Consider the following 17,874-nt stretch of genomic DNA (forward strand, 5'->3'; position numbering starts at 1 on the left):
CCTGGGGTTCGCTGGTTCAGATCCTGGGCATGGACCTACATACCACTTATCAAGCCGTGCTGTGGCAGGCGTCCCACATATAGAGTAGAGGAGGATGGGCACGGATGTTAGCTCAGGGCCGGTCTGCCTCAGCAAAAAGAGGAGGATTGGCAGCAGATGTTAGCTCATGGATAATCTTCCTTGAAAAAAAAAGTTAAAGGATTGTGTGATTGCATGTGTGTGTGAAACCTTACCTTTTGAGAGACATTTGAAAAAACTCCCATAGTTTTAACCTAGAGTTCTCAAAAAATAGCTATGGTGAGTAGTTAATTTTCAAAAATTAAGGTGTTAATAATGGCATTAATGAAGAAAGAGGAGGAGGTAGTATTTGTCAACTCAGCTTTTTTGGACTTGAATTTTTTCATCTCTCAATTGAGAGATTTGGACCCAATGATCTCTAATTATTAGAGTGTCTGTCTCTCATTTTCTGTAATTAAATGTAATATTCTGGGTACAATCTGTCCATGTCCTCTGTGTGGCAGTTGAGAAGAGGGATGTTGCAGGAGAAGACTCTTTAAGGCATCAGGTCAAAACCCTGCTGGAGTGTAGGCTCCATGAAGGCAGAGCCTGTGTTTTCCGAGGCACTGTTGTATCGTGTTACAGTGCCTGATGTAGAGTAGATTTTAAATATTGTTTGGTTGAAAAATGAAGGAACAAATAAACAGAAGGCTGGAAATGAATCATTTTCAGTTTTGATTTCTTTTTAATAGTGGAAATAGCATTTTCTCCTTTGGGAGTTTGTGTGTGTATTTGGGTGACAGTGGGGGAAGGGAAGGATTATTGAAACAGGCTATGTTTAAATTAATGGAAGCTGTTTTTAGTGTTTGTTTTTCTTCACACCCCCCTTTTGTGATGCTGAACCCTTGGTCTGAGATGTGCCCCTGCTCTGTCGTCTTCCATGGGTGACAACTAACTCAGCCTTTAGCCCAGCTCAGATATCATTTTCTCTAATTATCTTGCCATTTTCCACCTCCAGGCAGAGTTGAAGCTTGTATCCATCTATGATATAGTACTTACCACGTAGTGATGAAATTGTTAGCCTCTCTTATATCTGTCTGCTCTCCCAGGCTGTGGGCACCTTATTGGCTGTGTCTTGTGCTTTATTTCGTGTCCCAGAGCCTGATGACATACCTGGCACTTAGCAGATGCTCCATGAACAGTTGTTGAATATGTAAATGTCTGTCACTTCAGAACAAAGGTGTGGCAACAACCACCTGACCAGTTGCTTTCCTGTTTGCTGTGTGTAAGAAGCTTGATGTGCGTTTTCTGGTTTATACCTCTTGATACTCTTTTAAGGTTGATATCATTATCCTTATTTTGTGGATAAGGGAATAATCTTAAAGGGGTTAAGTAACATGCATAAATACAGCTAATAAATGGCAAAGCTGAGATTTAGAGCCAAGTCAATTAGACTCCAAAGTTCAGACTCCTTCCCCCAAAGCATGCTGCTTAGCCAGAAGTTCCCGTGTAAATAATTGATGAAATAAGACAATGGAGGGTGACATAGGGAAAGAAATCTGTAGGATAATGTTTAAAGAACCATTGTTTATATCTTCTCCCGCACTGTCAGGAGACAAATTAAAATTTTGGGTATTCTAATATATCAAAAGGTACAGGCCTGTGTTCTAGATGGTTGAATTTTCTATGTTTAAGACAGTAGTAATATGGGGAACAAGTGGGTTTCTAGAATGTCAAGCTATGTAGAATTTTAGGGCTGAAGACTACATTGGAGACATCAGCTTTGGTTCATGAATCTTAGAGATGTCATCACAGGGCCCTCAGAGTTTGTGAGTTCTGCTCTCAGTTGCGTTGTCAGTTAAGGGCAGAGAAGCTTCCTCTGCACCATGAGGCTCACTTGGGTATGTCAGCAGGGGATTCAGAATCCTGGTGGACAAAGACCTGTCACATTAAAGAGATGAGAGTAGGAGAGTGGTGGAAACACCTTCATTTCACACATCAAGAGATGTGTGAAACTCTGGCCTGGGCCTCTGGGATGAGTAAACCCTGAGCTGCCAGCCCTTTCAGAAATAAGAATCTCTTGCATAGGACAAGATTCATCCTCAGGAGCATCTCAGAGGAAAAAGGGATCCTGTTAGTTGTTTGTTAATGATTCTAAGACCCTGCTGATTTCATATGCAGATACTTTTGAAATAGGACTTTTTTTTTCAAGTCTGTCCAGTGACAATGAGAGAAACTAAAAATGGTAAAGGATCTGAAGTAGATGCTTCTGTTACCCTTGAGGTCTAGTTTGTGAGGTAAATGCCATCAAGGCTTAAGTAAAGTGAAATCATGAAGTCACCCAATACTACTTATTGAATACCTCTTGTGTTTCAGACAGTGTACTGGTTGTTAGAGCACACCAAATGTTATACTTTCTTTTGCTTGATTTGTGTAAGGTGGAGTATTCAGAGGGAAAAGAAATATTCGGAAATACGCTTTTGAGAAATTGCTATGAAACAGAATGGAGATTTATATGTATGTATAATGTATGTGTACGCACACCTACACACACACACACACACATATTAACTAATTTTTCTTTTGTGGTTATCTAAATATCAGTATCATTTATGTAAGTAGATTTGATTTTTAGAATTTCACACAGCACTGAAAAAATTAGGCATTGATTTATTTTATAGAATATGATTTCTCAAATCATGGAATTTTCGGGCTCACTGAAATATGTGATCATCTGTTGGCAAAACTTGATATTGAGGGTGAATGCTCAGGTGTCACCTCAAAAAGAGAAGCGTCTAGTTTGAAGATCTTTGGAGGGTCAGGGGGTGTGTTTTGGAGAAGTTACTAAAAGGCAGTAGAGCGATGATGAAGGGAGAGTTTTGTAAAATACTAGATTTTTGTTCAAACTTTTGAAAAATTCTGGAAGTTCTGTGAAACCATTCCTCAGTTCAGATGGCCTGTATCCCAATATCGTTTACTTGTTTCTTTCTAAAGTTTTGTACCATGTGCACTGAGTAAATGTTTTTCTCTGTGGGAATATAGTTTTGATTCTATAATTTAACCCAAATGGAAAAATCATTCTAGTTAAAATTTATTTTAATTTCCGCCATACACTTGGATTGCATCTGGTCTGTAAAGTGAAGAATATGGGTAATTAAAAAAGTCATTCTTCTATAACTAAGGTTGTTGCTTTTCAGTTTAACTTCTTTATTTTTTAAAAGATTTTATTTTTCCTTTTTCTCCCCAAAGCCGCCCGGTACATAGTTGTGTATTTTTAGTTGTGGGTCCCCTAGTTGTGGCATGTGGGACGCCGCTTCAGCATGGCCCGATGAGTGGTGCCATGTCCGTGCCCAGGATTCAAACCAGTGAAACCCTGGGCCGCTGAAGGGGAGCGTGCGAACTTAACCACTCGGCCATGGGGCCGGCCCCTAACTTCTGTTTTATACTAACAAAACACTCAAAATTAAAACTCCTGGTGCAGAGCCAGTGTAAAACTTTAGAAAATGACATAATGTACACATGCCATTTTTTACTTTTATTTCCTGTTTACAATTCTGATTAAAATCAGACAACTTTTGAGAAAGAATTTTCATGTGCATTATGTGAGGAAGTGATTGTAAAGACCAGAACATTAACATCTACTTTTATTCACATGTTGATGTATCTCTAGTCATCTCTCAAAATTCTGTCATATGTCATTTTCTCCTTGAAGTGGTCCACAATACTTTAAAGAGTATGAATTGTTTCCTCTTTAGTGATTACATATTAGTGATTTCTAGGGGCTATTCATGTTCCAAAACACTTGGCCCATACCACTTTTATAGCTCCTAACAGATTGTATTGTAGCTCTTTGTTTTTAAGTCATTTTTTCCCATGCCTCCCTAGAGCAAAGACGACGTCTTGTTCCTTTTGTAACCACCTCAGTGCCTCATGCATAGTTCTTTATACATCATGGCTATGCAATAAACATCAGAATGAATGATTACATGAATGCCTGGAACTATTCCTGTGGACAAATTGGCTCATGAACTGATAATGCTGAAAAGATGGATGAGTAAAGAAGAGGAAACATTTAAGGGAAGGAAGAAGGTTGAGAAGGATTAGAGATGAATGAAATGAGAATGGAGTGGTCAAGAATGTGATAATATATTATTTGTCTCAGCTCTCTATTGCTATGTAACAAACCACCCAAAGCTTAAAGGCACACAACAACTACCGTTTTATCACACTCATGGATTGCGTAGGTCAAGAATTGGACAGCACAGTGGGAATGTCTTATGTCTACTCTACAGTGTTGTTGCTCATTTCTTGGAAACTTGCTCTTTTCTTGGAAAACTTATTAAGTTATCAAGTGGGAGTGACTCGGATGACTTGAGGCTGGAATCATCTGAAAGTTCTCTCACACGTACGTCTGGCTCCTGGGCTGGGATGATTTGAAGTCCGGGCTCTGCTGGAATTCTGTTCTAGAACATCTATATGTGGCTTCTCCATGGGAGCTTCTCTCAGTATGGTGGCTAGGTTCCAAGAGGGACTGTGCAAAGAGTTGAGAAGTCTAAAAGAACCAGGCAGGAGCTACTTAACCTTTTCTGGCCTAGCCTTAGAGATTACATAGTATCCCTTCGGCTGTACAGTATTAGTCGAAGGAGTAAAAAGCCCACTCAAATTCAAGAGAACGAGATGTAGACCTTGACTCTTAATGGGAGGAGTGTCAATAAATTTGCATCTATTTTTAAAAACAGCAGTATTACATATCATAACTATGTCAGATAATGACACTGATGGGTAGAGCAAAGAACAGGAAAGTATATTATCAATTACTTCATTAGAGATAGGACATATGAAAAAGGTCACTGGACATTTTCTGAACAGCTTATACCTATGATACTTTTTGAATGTAGTTGATAATTTTTATTTGTTACAAGTGATATATGAAAATGTTTTCTAAGGAATTAGTACTTTTATCAGTTTACTTTTTTCCTCTTAGAGATCGGGTATATACAGCTGGCATTTCAGTTTTGTAAATTCTTCATTAACTGAGCCCCACAAACCTTAGAAGTAAGGGTAACCAGTTTTCTAGTCAAATTTGCCTTCTTGTTTTAGTATGCCCTGTAGTTTCAGTTGTGATGTCCAACTTTGGTGATCTTTTTATGATTCTTTTATTGAAAAACTGCAGGGGCCGGCCCAGTGGTGTAGCGATTAGGTTTGTGCACTCTGCTTTGGCAGCCCAGGGTTCACTGGTTGGTACCCTGGGCACGGACCTACACACTGTTTATCAAGCCATGCTGTGGTGGCGTCCTATATAGAACTAGAATGACTTACAACTAGGATATACAACTATGTACTGGGGCTTTGGGGGGAAGGAAAGGAAAATAAAAAAAAAAACCCTACAATTTGAATATATATGCCCTTTGCATGACTACCTACTGTGCTTTGGTGATTTGTTAATTTGTACAGAATTTTCCTTTTATTATGCTGTAGACTTGACAGCAAGCTTCTGTTTCCATAACATTTGAATAGGGGAAAGGAAAGGAAATAGAGGGAAGAGGGGAGTTATAACGAGGACAGATGTTGCCTAGACTGCGGTTTTATTTTTGGCTGCTAGAAACCACATATTCCTGTTTGTCAGAGAAGAGATAGTGTCACGTTACATTATCATGAGGCTACAGTGCATTATCGTGAAGCTCAGCTGACTCAGGAATCCTTCGTGTCACTGGAAGAGCTTTCGTGAAGAGCTAGGTAGGGTTGTAATAAGAGGAAGAGAGTCCACTCACTTTTTTCTACTTTTATTTGTTTGCCTTGGCTCTTCCTCACCCCTCCTCCCTTCTCTTCCTTCTTTCACCTTTTTCTAGTCTCTTTCTTACCAGTTCCAAAAGGTTCAGATGACAGGGACATGGAAAACCATGCTCGTCACTTAAACATATTTTAAAAACTTTTTATTATGGAAAATTTCAAACATAAACAAAAATAGGATAGAATAGTGAACCCCTTGTATCCATTACTCAATTTCAATAGTTATCAACTCAAGAACAATTTTATTTCATCTGTACTCCCACATACCCCTTACCAGATTATGAAGCAAATCACAGACATTATTTTATCTGTAAGTTTTTCAGTGTGCCTATCTAAAAGATAAGAACTCTTAAAAATACAGTCAAAATTCCATTATCACACCCCAAAAAACTCCAAAACAACTTAACAGTCTCTTAATATCATCAAACGAATCTTATCAACAGACGTAATATCATCATTATCTAGTTGTCACAGTTGTCTCGTCCATTTCAACTGGGTGAGATGTCTCCTAAGACTTTTAAAATCTATTGGATCCTCTTCAATCTCTTTCCATTTTTGTTCTTGAAATTTTTGTTAGAGTTTCTCCTGTAAAAGAATTGAATGTAACAATGACTTGGATTCTTTATTCCTACTTTAAAAACAAGAGAAGAATATATTGCCATAGATGAATGTTTCTCACTAAAAATAATTTAGACTACTGTAGCCAAGGAATGCATATTGATATTTGATTATTTTATATATAATTTCCAAATTACTTTTCTTTATTCTCATGTTTTCTCCTATTAAAAGGTGCTGAAAATCATTTTATCCACTTGAGAAAGTTGTTATTCATGCCTTGCTTTCACTGGTGATTGTTTCTTCTGAAGTGGCAAGAAGCAGAAAGAGAAATATTTGTTTTATATCAGAAATTCCCTCATCTGAGGAGTAGTGCCAGAATATTGTCACAAAGTGAATCGACGTAAATTTCATAGTAAGTAGTAAAAGAAAAAAAAAACAATGCGATATGATTCAGACTTTATCCTGAAAACTAAAGTGAAGATGTTAAATTTATCTCATATTTGGCACCATTTAGATTATAATAGCTAACTCTTAGAACAAAGAGTGAATCAAGTATTAATTGTTTTCTTGAGATAATTTTTCTGATGAAAATACATGATAAAAAATTTGGCTTCACTTTACATTTGAATTTGTCAGCACAGTTCTAAAGAGGACCATTTTTTCCAAAAGCATCAGAAAGCTTTACCAGTTTTTGCAAGGGTATAACTATTAGGTAGAATAAAGGTTAAGCCACTATAGCAAAGAAACCATTTTGTATGTAATTTCTAAAATAAGATAGAAGTGTATTTCTCTCCCACAAAGTAGATTAGCCAGTGTAGGCTGGTGGGGCAGCTCTACTCCATGAAGTCATTCAAGGACCAGGTTCTAGTTCTGCCTTGTTCCTCCTCATTCCCTAGGGTGATGCCTTGAATGCATAAGGAGAGTTGACTCTGCCATGTGCATTTTCTAGCTGGTGGGAAGGTGGAAAATGCCCTAAATCCAGGGAAAGTAGCTTGTCTTTAAGTTGAAGATGGCCCACATACGCTTCTGCACACATCCCTTTGGCTTTAACTTAGATGACCACACCTAACTGCAAAGAAGGCTGGGAAATATCATCTCTAGCCCATGTGTCCAGGAAGAAGGGTGGAATGGATTGGTGTGGGAAGGGGGGATGGTTGGAGAAGGGAGCAAAAAGCAGTCTGCCACAGTGTATCTTAATATTTTAATTGTGAATCTATATTCTGTTTTGACACTTCTATTGTGTTATTTTATTTTATTTATTTTTACTAGCTAACTAACTACAAGATCCTTATTTACCAGTAGCATTGAGTGTGACTGGAGCAATTCTCCAACATCACTCTTTGACTTCTTGAAAACTCTCATCTTTCGAATATTTGGTATTTCATTTTCAACTGCATTGTTGACTATCGCATTCCCTCATTCAGTGAGAGGGAATAACCAGCAGAGAAGCAGAACCTAGGAATGTGGAAGGGATGTTTGACTGGGGTCTGCGTGGTCAGTTGATTAATGAATATTTTTATGTTATGACAAATTTTGCTTCTCTCTAGAACCACTTAACTATGAATCTCCTGTATGGTAAATATGTTTGTTGATTCTTGGAAGTATTACATGTGGTTTCTTTTCTAAAACTTCTTTCTCTATCACTCTTTTTTTTTCTTTTTTTTTCCTTCCTTTTTACCACTGGGTTGGCCCCAACCCCAATTGCAGCCAAAGACCACGGAGGGGAGACCTGCAGTGTGAGACCTAAAACTGTCTTAAAGAGTACTTGTTAAATCAATGCATAGACCTGTATTATATGGACCATAAGAAACAAGTGTCTTTAGTGCAACACTGGCCAGTCTGTTTCCAGGTTCACTAGCCTCCCAACCCAATCGCTCACCATATGGCAGTGGGCTGAGGTGGGGGTACATTCTCAGGAGAGATGAGATAAGTCAGCTGGCCTCTATAACTTTTACCTTTTGTTCCACAAGTCTTCTATTTTCTGTTTAGATGATGTTGGTACTCAATGGTAAGATATCTTGATGCTTGAATTCCTCACCAGTCCAGCTTCAGTAGGTCATCAGACAAGTACTCTAAACTTTGTACCTACTACGTAGCAACTGGCGGAAAGAAGGAATAGTTAAGACTTTAAGAAACTAGAGATTATTGGGGGCTGGCCCCGTGACCAAGTGTTTAAATTCGAGCGCTCCGCTGCGGTGGCCCAGGGTTTCGCCAGTTTGAATCATGGGCGTGGACATGGCACTGCTCATCAGGCCATGCTGAGGCGGCATCCCACATGCCACAACTGGAAAGACCCACAACTAAAAACACACAACTATGTACCGGGCGGCTTTGGGAGAAAAAGGCAAATAAAATCTTTAAAAAAAAAAAAAAAGAGAAACTAGAGATTATCACTGTTTAATAGATGAGGAAGATAGAGGGGTACAGTGTTACTTTCTTCTGAGAGCTAAAATGTTGCCTAATCCTGGAATAGCTCCAATCATGATGTTAAATGGGAAGCCTAGAATGTGTCCTTTATTCTGAGAAGTCAGCCTAGCAATTTTTCTTTTGCTTCTATTTCTGCTACTTAATTCCCCTTTTACAAAAGGAAATTAGGGCTTAAGCTGGGAGTGTTCATTGCGGAAGAGAGCATGGTAAGATTTGTTCTTATATGATAGCCACCAGTTTTAAGAACTTTTGAATTGAAATATAACCTACAGATACTTTTGACAGGCACACAGCGTTTGATTTCTCAGATAAATGTCAGTCTAATGTTTATCCATGCTAGATTTCTTAAAATTGCAAACAGACACTAACTTTGTCATAAACCTATAAGATGTGTAACAGGCAATGTGTTCTGATATAGAAGTTCTGAAACCAAGGGCTTTAACTTAACTCTACTAATCTTAAGGGCATTACCAAGCATTAGATTGAATTATACAATATTACTGATTTTGTAGTTAAATATTGTTGGATATCGGCAATTTCATATAGCTTAACCTAGTTGACATGAGAATTTCAGCAACCTCAAATCACACTTTGCTCCTTCCCCTAAGGAGCTCATTCATTCTGTACCCTGATAACTGGGCTGTTTGTTTCTTATTTACTACATCTCTCACCAGCATATCATTGGGTAGCTCACAGTTACCTTGTTTTCATCTGTCTCTGACTGCATTTCCTGGTTAGCCCCTCTGTTCCCTTGATTAAAAATGTTGTGAAAGCTTGTATAGACTAGGATGGACAGCCCTGGTAGCCACTTACAAAAAAAATTTTTTTTTCCCCAGGCAGAACCTTTCATGATGAAAAAGGTTCTGACATCTTTTGGCTAACATTGCCAGACCATGAAACCGAGAACCATTGGTCTGCTACTCAGACTTCTAACAGTGGACAGAGAATATGACTTGGTGGTGGTTTGGATTTCTCATAGGTGAAACAGTGACAGTTTCTGTGATCTACTTCAGAATATGAGTGTTCAGAGACTAATGCGTTATTTTCCCAAGTTGTAACAATTAGCAGCCAGAGTAAAGACAATAGTGTGCTTATGTTCGACTCCACTGAGGCATGGAGAAAAGGGAATTAAGCTGCAGCTTTGAGTTTTATTTAAAGAAGAAATTTGTAACCCAGAGTTGGTTTCTTTGTGATTCTTCTTTCTGAATGGGTCAGCCATATGTAGCGTGGAGAATGGCAGGGACGATAAGCTGGGGTACTCTAAAATTTTGTGCATCTTTGTTTTCTACTTTAGAACATCAAGCCTATTATTTCCTTCATTCCAAGAGAGCATCTCCCTTCAGTTTTTTGTAGTGAGAGGTTGGTATGGCTCTTCGTGATGCCTTGGAAGTCATAGATGATCTCTGTTGAAATCTGGAGATTGAATCCACTTGCTTTTAGCAGTCTCCTTAAATTAAGAGGCTGAAAGTGGCCTGTCTTTATGCTTTCCCTTCAGATCTCCCTTTCCTTCCCCGAGACAGTCTGTGTAGCATAGTGGTTAATAGCGTGGGCTCTGCGGTTAGACTGCCTGTATTCACACCTGGCTCTTATTCTTACTGTGTGACTTGTAAAATATAGACAGTAATAGTACCTACTTCAGATGGTTTGTTGAATTAAGTTATTTGCTACATCTGAAGTGCTCAGTGCTTAGAACAGTGCTAACATATAGCAAAATAGTAAAAGCTTGATAATGCTAATTATAATTTTTATTATTTTTCTGTATAAATAATAATTCTATAGGGATCTTCCCTGGTTCTCATATGGTCTACTTATACCTCTGGATTTCGTTGGTCTTGTCAGAAGCTCGTTGGTATGACCTTTCGGGATGATGATGTTTGCTTTTAGGGCAATCTGCTCTCAGCCTCCTCCTCTATGTTGCTCCAGTTTTCACAATATTTGGCAGATGTATGTGTTTCATAGTTTGTAGTTTGGGGTTGAAGGTCATCTTTTTGTTTCATTGAAGATGGGGTTATCTTCCTCTGGTTTTCATGTTCTGTTGATTTAGCAGAGTTTTAGGGGAGGAGAGTAGAGAACACACACCTTTACACTGCCATCTTCCAAGAATTTTCTGACTCTCAGAGGCAACTACTTTTATTTTTCTAAACCGTTGTGGTATGGTCAATCTCTAAGTAACACGCTTATGTTGCCACTTCTTGCTTTTTTGATTTTAGGTCTGATCTACTGACTTCCCACTACCACTGCGGAGGAGGTAGTTCTCTTTCTCAACACACTTCCCACCCACACACAAGCACATTTCCTGCACTCGCCCCCAATCTATTTACGTTAGTAGTAAGATTATTATTTATTGTTTACCTTATTATAATGTTGTAGATCTTATTTTTGGCCGAACTCTGTAGTATACTGTGATTATTTTTCCTGCGTCATTTTTTGTTTTCCCTGGAATTGATTGATTTATTTTTCTAATTTGGCTCAGTTTTACTAGTTTATTGTAGATCTCCTCCCAGTACCTTCAATTTCATCTCCTGGAAGAATTCTTCCCAAGAACCTTCTAACTAGATCTAATTTGGCCCCATTGCTCTCTTGGCCCACTACTCAATGTCATCTTAGGATTTCCCTTCACCGTCATCAGGGATATTCTCTTTACCTCTCTTTTGTGTTGGAACTCTTGTTTCTTGGATTCCATGTATTTTGTGGTCTACTGCTTTATTTTGGTAGAGTACATCCTCAAGTAGCTTTTTGAGAAGGGTGAGTAGGAGGTAAAATTTCTAAAGCCTTGCATATTTGAAAAATATCTTTATTCTCCTGGCACTGTACTCATTGATAGTTGGGCTGAGTGTAAAATTTTAGATTAGAAATCAATTTCCTTTGGAATCTAGCTTCCACTATTGCTATTGATGATTGCCACTCTGAATCTTGATCTTTTCTATGAAACCTCCTTTTAAGCTTGCTGAATCTTCTGCTTGTCCCCATAGTTTTGAAATTTTACGAGATGAGCCTTGATTTGGTTCTGTTTCAAGTTGGAAATAACCTTCAGTTTGAGGAAATTTTCCTAAATCGCTTCTTTGATTTTTTTCTCACTGTCTTCTTTGCTTCTCCTTTTAGAACTCCTATTTTTGAGATGCTGAACTTTCTGGGTGGGTCCTCTCATTTTGTTATATTTCCACTCCAATTTTTGTTTTTTGTTTTTACTTTTGGTTTTATTTCTTGAGAGATTTCCTACCTTTATATTCTAACTCTTCTGTTGAGTTTTTCATTTCTGCTATCTTATTTTTTCCAATGCATCTCTTTTTTGGTTCTGTGTTTTTTATTTTGGCTACATCCTGACCTTGTTTCATGTGTTACAGTGTCTTCTCTTAACTCTCTGATTTTATCGAGTCTTCTTTTTTTAAGCATTTTCTTTTCTCTGCATAGGATTTGTTTCGTCCAAGTTGCTTTCTTCTCCACTTGTTGTCTGACCTGGAATTCATGTTAGAATCTTTCCTTAGTTGTCTGGTGATCCTTGGCTTTCTCTCATTTATAAGAAAGAGGCTCCACAAAGTCAATTGCAAGCTTTGTGCTTGTGGGTGGATCTTGCTGACTGTGAACGTTATAGGGTGATCTGGCTGGGCCATTTCTGTTTGAAAACTTTCTTGTGTCTGTATGTTTAGATCTTTCCTCTTATCCAGTGTCCTGGAACCAGGTGGGAGAAGAGAGCTGAGTGATGTCAACATTGAGTATATCCCCTTGTACGGGTTCTCTTAAGCCTCTGTTTGCAGTATGGTACTCGAGCCTCAGCTGTTCATAGTCTCACCTAGTATAGAGACGCTCTGTTTTATAGCCTTTAGAAAATAAACTTCTTTTTCTCTGCCAAGGTTGGGGAGGGTTAGTCATCTAGCTATATAGCATAGGAGAGGGGATTAAGGGAGTCTATTTCTTAAACAGACCTGCGCACAATTCTTTTGCAGTAAGTCGTTCTTTACCACCTCTCTTAGACATAACAGGTTCTCCTGATCCTTGAGCTATTTGGAGGTTTTGCAGCATAAATTGGGTCGTTTCAAGACTTCCTCCCAGCTGAACCCACCACGTTTATTTGCTTTCCAGTTTCCAAAAGTTTGTTGTTATCTCCTGTCCTGTTTTCTATTTCTTTGAGAGTTAATTCCTTAATAACGGCAACAGCAATAAAAGGAAAGAACTGATTTTAATAGGATTTCAGAGAGGAGCCATTGCTAATGTGTGCATTCAACCCTCCACCTTTCGCTAGAAGTCTGTATGAGGAGAATTTTCCTTCATTTTTATCTCTGTGAACTTTAACTGATTTCTTTGGCCAAGATTTCCCTTGACCAATGAATTCTTAAAACAACAGTGAACTTTCTACTGTATGGTACAGAATGGTGGAGAGACCCCTTCGCTTGGAACCAGGAGGCTTTTTTTCCTGGACCGTGGGCAAGTCGCTAAACTTTCTAACCCTCAGCTTGTTAATTTGTGAAATGGATGAGATAGATGAGGTAATGACTAGGATTCCTTTCCACTCAAATGGTATGATTCTTTATAAGACTATTAATCTCATGTAAATTAGATAAGGTTATTATTCTTTTCAATGCATTCAGCATGAAATATTTTCCCATCCCTGATGTTGAGACCTTTTGCTTCTAGAACTGCAAGTGAGCCACACCCCACTTACCCTCCTGGGCCTTCCAAAAGTCTACCTTCCATTTGGTAACTAAGGTATTGCTCAGTGGGTTGGGAACTACACATTTGCCTATGGCCTGTTTCCAGGATGAAGCTTACTTTTTTCCCCTTATACATCATTCTTGTAAGTCATCATTTTTACCTTGCATTGAAAATATGTTGCACAAACATGAAAAGATGACTTCCAAATAAGTGGTATTTACACATCGACAGTTTCTTGGGAAATTCTGATTTAGAATAAGGAGGACAAATTAAGATGCAAAGGAACAAGAGCTTTTCTCTGATTTACCAGCTTAGGATAGCTAATGGGTTAATTGGGTTTGTTATCCACTTGCTTATTGAGAGGCTATGGTAAATAAGAGTGGTATAAAGAGTTAGTCTAAGAGTCCAATCTCCTCCTTTAAGATAGTGGCTCTCAATTCTACCTGCACATTAAATCATGGTGCCCTGGCCGTACCTCAGACCAATTGAATCAAAGTATCTGGGTGCGAGTTCTGGACATTGTATTAAAAAAGAATCTCCCTACGTGATTCTAAGGTGCACTTAAGGTTGCAAACTATTTCTTTTAGGAGTTTAAAATTAGGTAGAGAAGTTAGAATATTTACATCAATTGCTATAGAACATGAAAGACAATGATGAGCTCTATGATGGGTGATACAGAGATCTTGGATTCAGGAATTGAAAGGTTTTTAACTAACTGGAATAATCAGGAAAGGCTTCATCAAGGAGTGAGTGTTGAGCTAGTAGAGTTTTCATAGCTGGAGAGAGGGGACTGTAGGTCAGGAAATGAATGCCGGCTATTTTCACTGGGGTGTGGAGTGTTTGGGGAGCGGTGGGAGTACAGATTGGATGTTAGGTTGCAGCCAGATTGTGGACCATCTCCAGGGTCAAACTAAGGAGTTTCGACTTTATCCCGCAGATGGTGAGGAGGCTTTGAGGAGGCATTATTGGGGATTTCTGATGAATGAAATGGCTCCATGAAAGTGGTTTCTTTGAAGATTGATCCAATGGGAATGAGGGGTATGTAGTTTGAATAAAATGAAGCAAAAGCCTGGGGAAAGGAAGACTGGTTTGAAAGCTACTATCATGGTCCAGATCATAATGCTCTGAGCTAGGAAAATAGCAATAGAATTTTAAAAATAATGATGATAAACATTTGTCTAGTGTTTTCATAAGTAAGTTCTTTCTCACATCTCATTAAACCTTACAATAACCTTGTGGTATTTACCTCCATATTTTATAAATGAACGAACTGCTGTTCAGAGGTTAAGCTGTTGGAAAGTAACCTTACAGAAAATGGAGGGGCCTGATTAGATGACGACAGATCAGCAGTACGGAGTTGCAAGGGTGCTTCTGAGGTATCAGCTTAGGTATGAAGATGGTAGAATTTCCTCAGTAGCAAACTCAGTGTCAAGTTTCTGGCTATGTTCTCAGATAACCACTTATGCTCTTCACATGACTCCTGTTGCCTCTATGGTTTGATTTACAATGACTTCTCATAAGCGTGTGGCGAATGGAAGAGAAGAGGCTGTTGTCAATTAATTTGTCTCAAATAAGAATCTTCTGAGTATCTTTGGGTTTTTGGATAGTTAAATTTTGTTGAATTTTGGAAGGCTTAGTCTAGGTATGGATGGTCTGGATTTGGGGGCTCCAAATATAGGGCTGAGGACCTTATACAGCCGAGATCTGCCCTGAGTAGGCAGGGTGATACAGGGTTGGCTGAGGGTTAGCTGTGTAGGGTAAGTTAGCTGAGTAGGGTTAACTGTGACTGAGTGGGTTTCCTTTTCTCTTGTCATTGAGATAGAAGCCATAGGGAAGGGAACTGTGGAGCCGGGGTAGTGTAGATAGCAGAGAACATCCTCATGGCCCAGGTGACTAGGACACTTGATCAGGATCACATCCTTATCAGAGCTGGAGACTGAATTATATCCACCACTGTGGTGATTCACTTGTTCGTAAGTCTACCATGTCTACGTGCTCATCCATTTTGTGTACCAAGATTCTGAGGCAACTTCAATCCCAGCCCAAACCAGCCATGCAGGTGATGAAATATACTTTTCCATCTAAGATATTTGTTTCCCTGAAATCAAATAGCAGAAGAGCGTACCAGAAAGCTGAAGGATGCTGGGGAGGACAAAGGAGGGAACCATCGTCGTGGCAAGCCTTGCTTAGCTTTTCTTATGAAATGCTGGTATATGAGGAGCAAGATGGAGACTGGGGAAGGGGGGGAGGCTGAGCTTTTGCGCTCTGGTATTCTCAATCCAGGTGCATCGAGTAACATTCATTGGCTCCAGCTGTGGGGAGGGTGAAGTCTATTTTGGTAATTTGAAATGACAACATCTTTGGAAAACTAAATTGTCACATTTTATGTCAACTGTTTATTTTCTCACTTTAGAATACTGGGATCTTCAATGGCAGGAGAAGGAGTGATCAGAAGACCGAGATGAATTTTAACACTATTCTAGAAGAGATTCTTATTAAAAGGTCACAGCAGAAAAAGAAGACATCGCCCTTAAACTACAAAGAGAGACTTTTTGTACTAACAAAGTCCATGTTAACCTACTATGAGGGTCGAGCAGAGGTAGGAGACAATCAAAATTTACTTTGCTGCTTTCTGTGTTGATACTATTTTATAATAACCCTCCTCCCCCACATCTTATGGAGTAAGCTTTAGGTTAATGAAATTAAGGTATTGATTTGTTATCATTTGGATTTGAAAGATAAGTTTTGAGTATGGATGGAAATTATTCACAAGTCTGTTAATTATGGGTTTAGTAACTATGAGTGTACATTTTATATGGGTTTACTGAATTAAATTGTTAGAGAAAACAGATTCCTACATCAGTTTTAGATTCTTATGGAATTCATTAAGTATATTGTATACATGGTTCCTTCCCATAAACTATCATATTATGTGGAAGTTTTCTTTAACATGTAGAAACTGTGTCTATGCCCATTGCTTTATACGAATATGTCTTCATTATTAAGTGAAAGTTACTTAAAACAGGTTAGTGATTTAGTGGACCTAACACATTACTCAAGTTTACCCAAGGCAGAACTGTTTACCTTTTTTGTGGTCAACAGCTACTGCAAAGTTCCTTTGATGGGAGCAGGGAAAAGCAGCTCACTAAAAACCTGGTCAGTGAGCATGTTGCACAGGGAAAGCATGTTGTCAGCGAGCTCCTCCTGATTCTCCAGTTGCTTTAGCCTCTCGTTCTACCACTAGGTGAGGTGCATAAATGTCATCACCTCTGGCCCACCTTTTTTCTCCTGGCATGGTGGGAATGCATTGTCTGGTACTGCAGGTCCAGCTATGCTCCTCCGTATGAGAAATATTCTTGGGTTCCAGGCAGTGGCTGGAGACTAATTTGTTCTTGTTGACCACATGCTATTATTGTCTTGTTGGTTACAGTGGGTTGTTGGTAATCTTTTTTTTTTTTAAAGATTGTCACCTGAGCTAATAGGTTGCCAATCTTTTTTTTCTTCTCCTCCCCAAAGCCCCCCAGTACATAGTTGTATATTCTAGCTGTAGGTCCTTCTGGTTGTGCTATGTGGGATGCTGCCTCAGCATGGCTTGATGAGTGGTACTAGGTACGTGCCCAGGATCCTGACCAGTGAAGCCCTGGGCTGCCGAAGCGGAGCCAGTAAACTTAACCACTCAGCTACAGGGCTGGCCCCCAGGTTGTTGGTAATCTTGATGTTTGGTTTTACTTAATTTAATTCTACATTTTTCCTAGAGCGCCTTCCTCAGAAATTGATTTACTTGTTTTCATTTTGTTGTTTTTAATCCCACTGATTTCTCTGTGTTTTGGTTCCCCCAATTCAGACAGAACGGCATTGCTTCTCACTGGTGGTCCTCAACTCTGTTAATTTCTGCTGTAGCTTGTCATTGCAACCTGTGGAATTCTGCAGGTTCATGTAATTTACGACTATAGTCCTTTATCCACCTTCCTAAATCCCCAAAATGCTGAAGACCAAAACTTCAGAAGATCTTTTAGTTGCAAAACTGGACTGGAGATGAGGCTATGTTTAGTCTTTGTTTATCCTACTCAGTATGAATCTTTTGTGTATATATATGCATAAATATCAACGTGTTTAATTATGTGGGGCTATCCCAGGCCCTGCTGTGAGTGGTATGTAATATATGGTATATGTGCCATATTTCATTTGTTAAATCTGAAAAATTCAGAGTTCCAAAAGGGTTTCAGATAGGACCAGAAATAAGAATTATTTTAAAACCTAAAATAGATTTTAAGGGGAAACATTAATAAATTTTTGCTGTTTGGTAATGATATGTTATAATTTGAATTTAATATAGTAAGTCTAAGAAAAGAATATAGAAATATAACACTGAAAGTGGTAAAATGTGGTTTTACTAACCAAAAACCCCTCAGAAACCTGCATTATCTGCTTTGAAATATGAACTGATACAAC

General features: G+C 38.7%; 1 protein-coding gene across 1 annotated transcript in view; it reads left to right on the plus strand.

Moving 5' to 3' along the window:
- LOC124232998 (tyrosine-protein kinase Tec) overlaps positions 1 to 17,874 on the plus strand; it is a 122,866-nt gene that overhangs the window by 23,524 nt on the left and 81,468 nt on the right. The window contains exon 2 of the mRNA XM_046649997.1: positions 15,836 to 16,021. Within this exon, the coding sequence (XP_046505953.1) occupies positions 15,884 to 16,021 (138 nt within the window). The 5' untranslated portion in view covers positions 15,836 to 15,883. The remainder of the gene's footprint in view (positions 1 to 15,835; positions 16,022 to 17,874) is intronic.

Source organism: Equus quagga, unplaced genomic scaffold, assembly GCF_021613505.1.
Source record: "Equus quagga isolate Etosha38 unplaced genomic scaffold, UCLA_HA_Equagga_1.0 146_RagTag, whole genome shotgun sequence".
Lineage (NCBI taxonomy): Eukaryota > Metazoa > Chordata > Mammalia > Perissodactyla > Equidae > Equus > Equus quagga.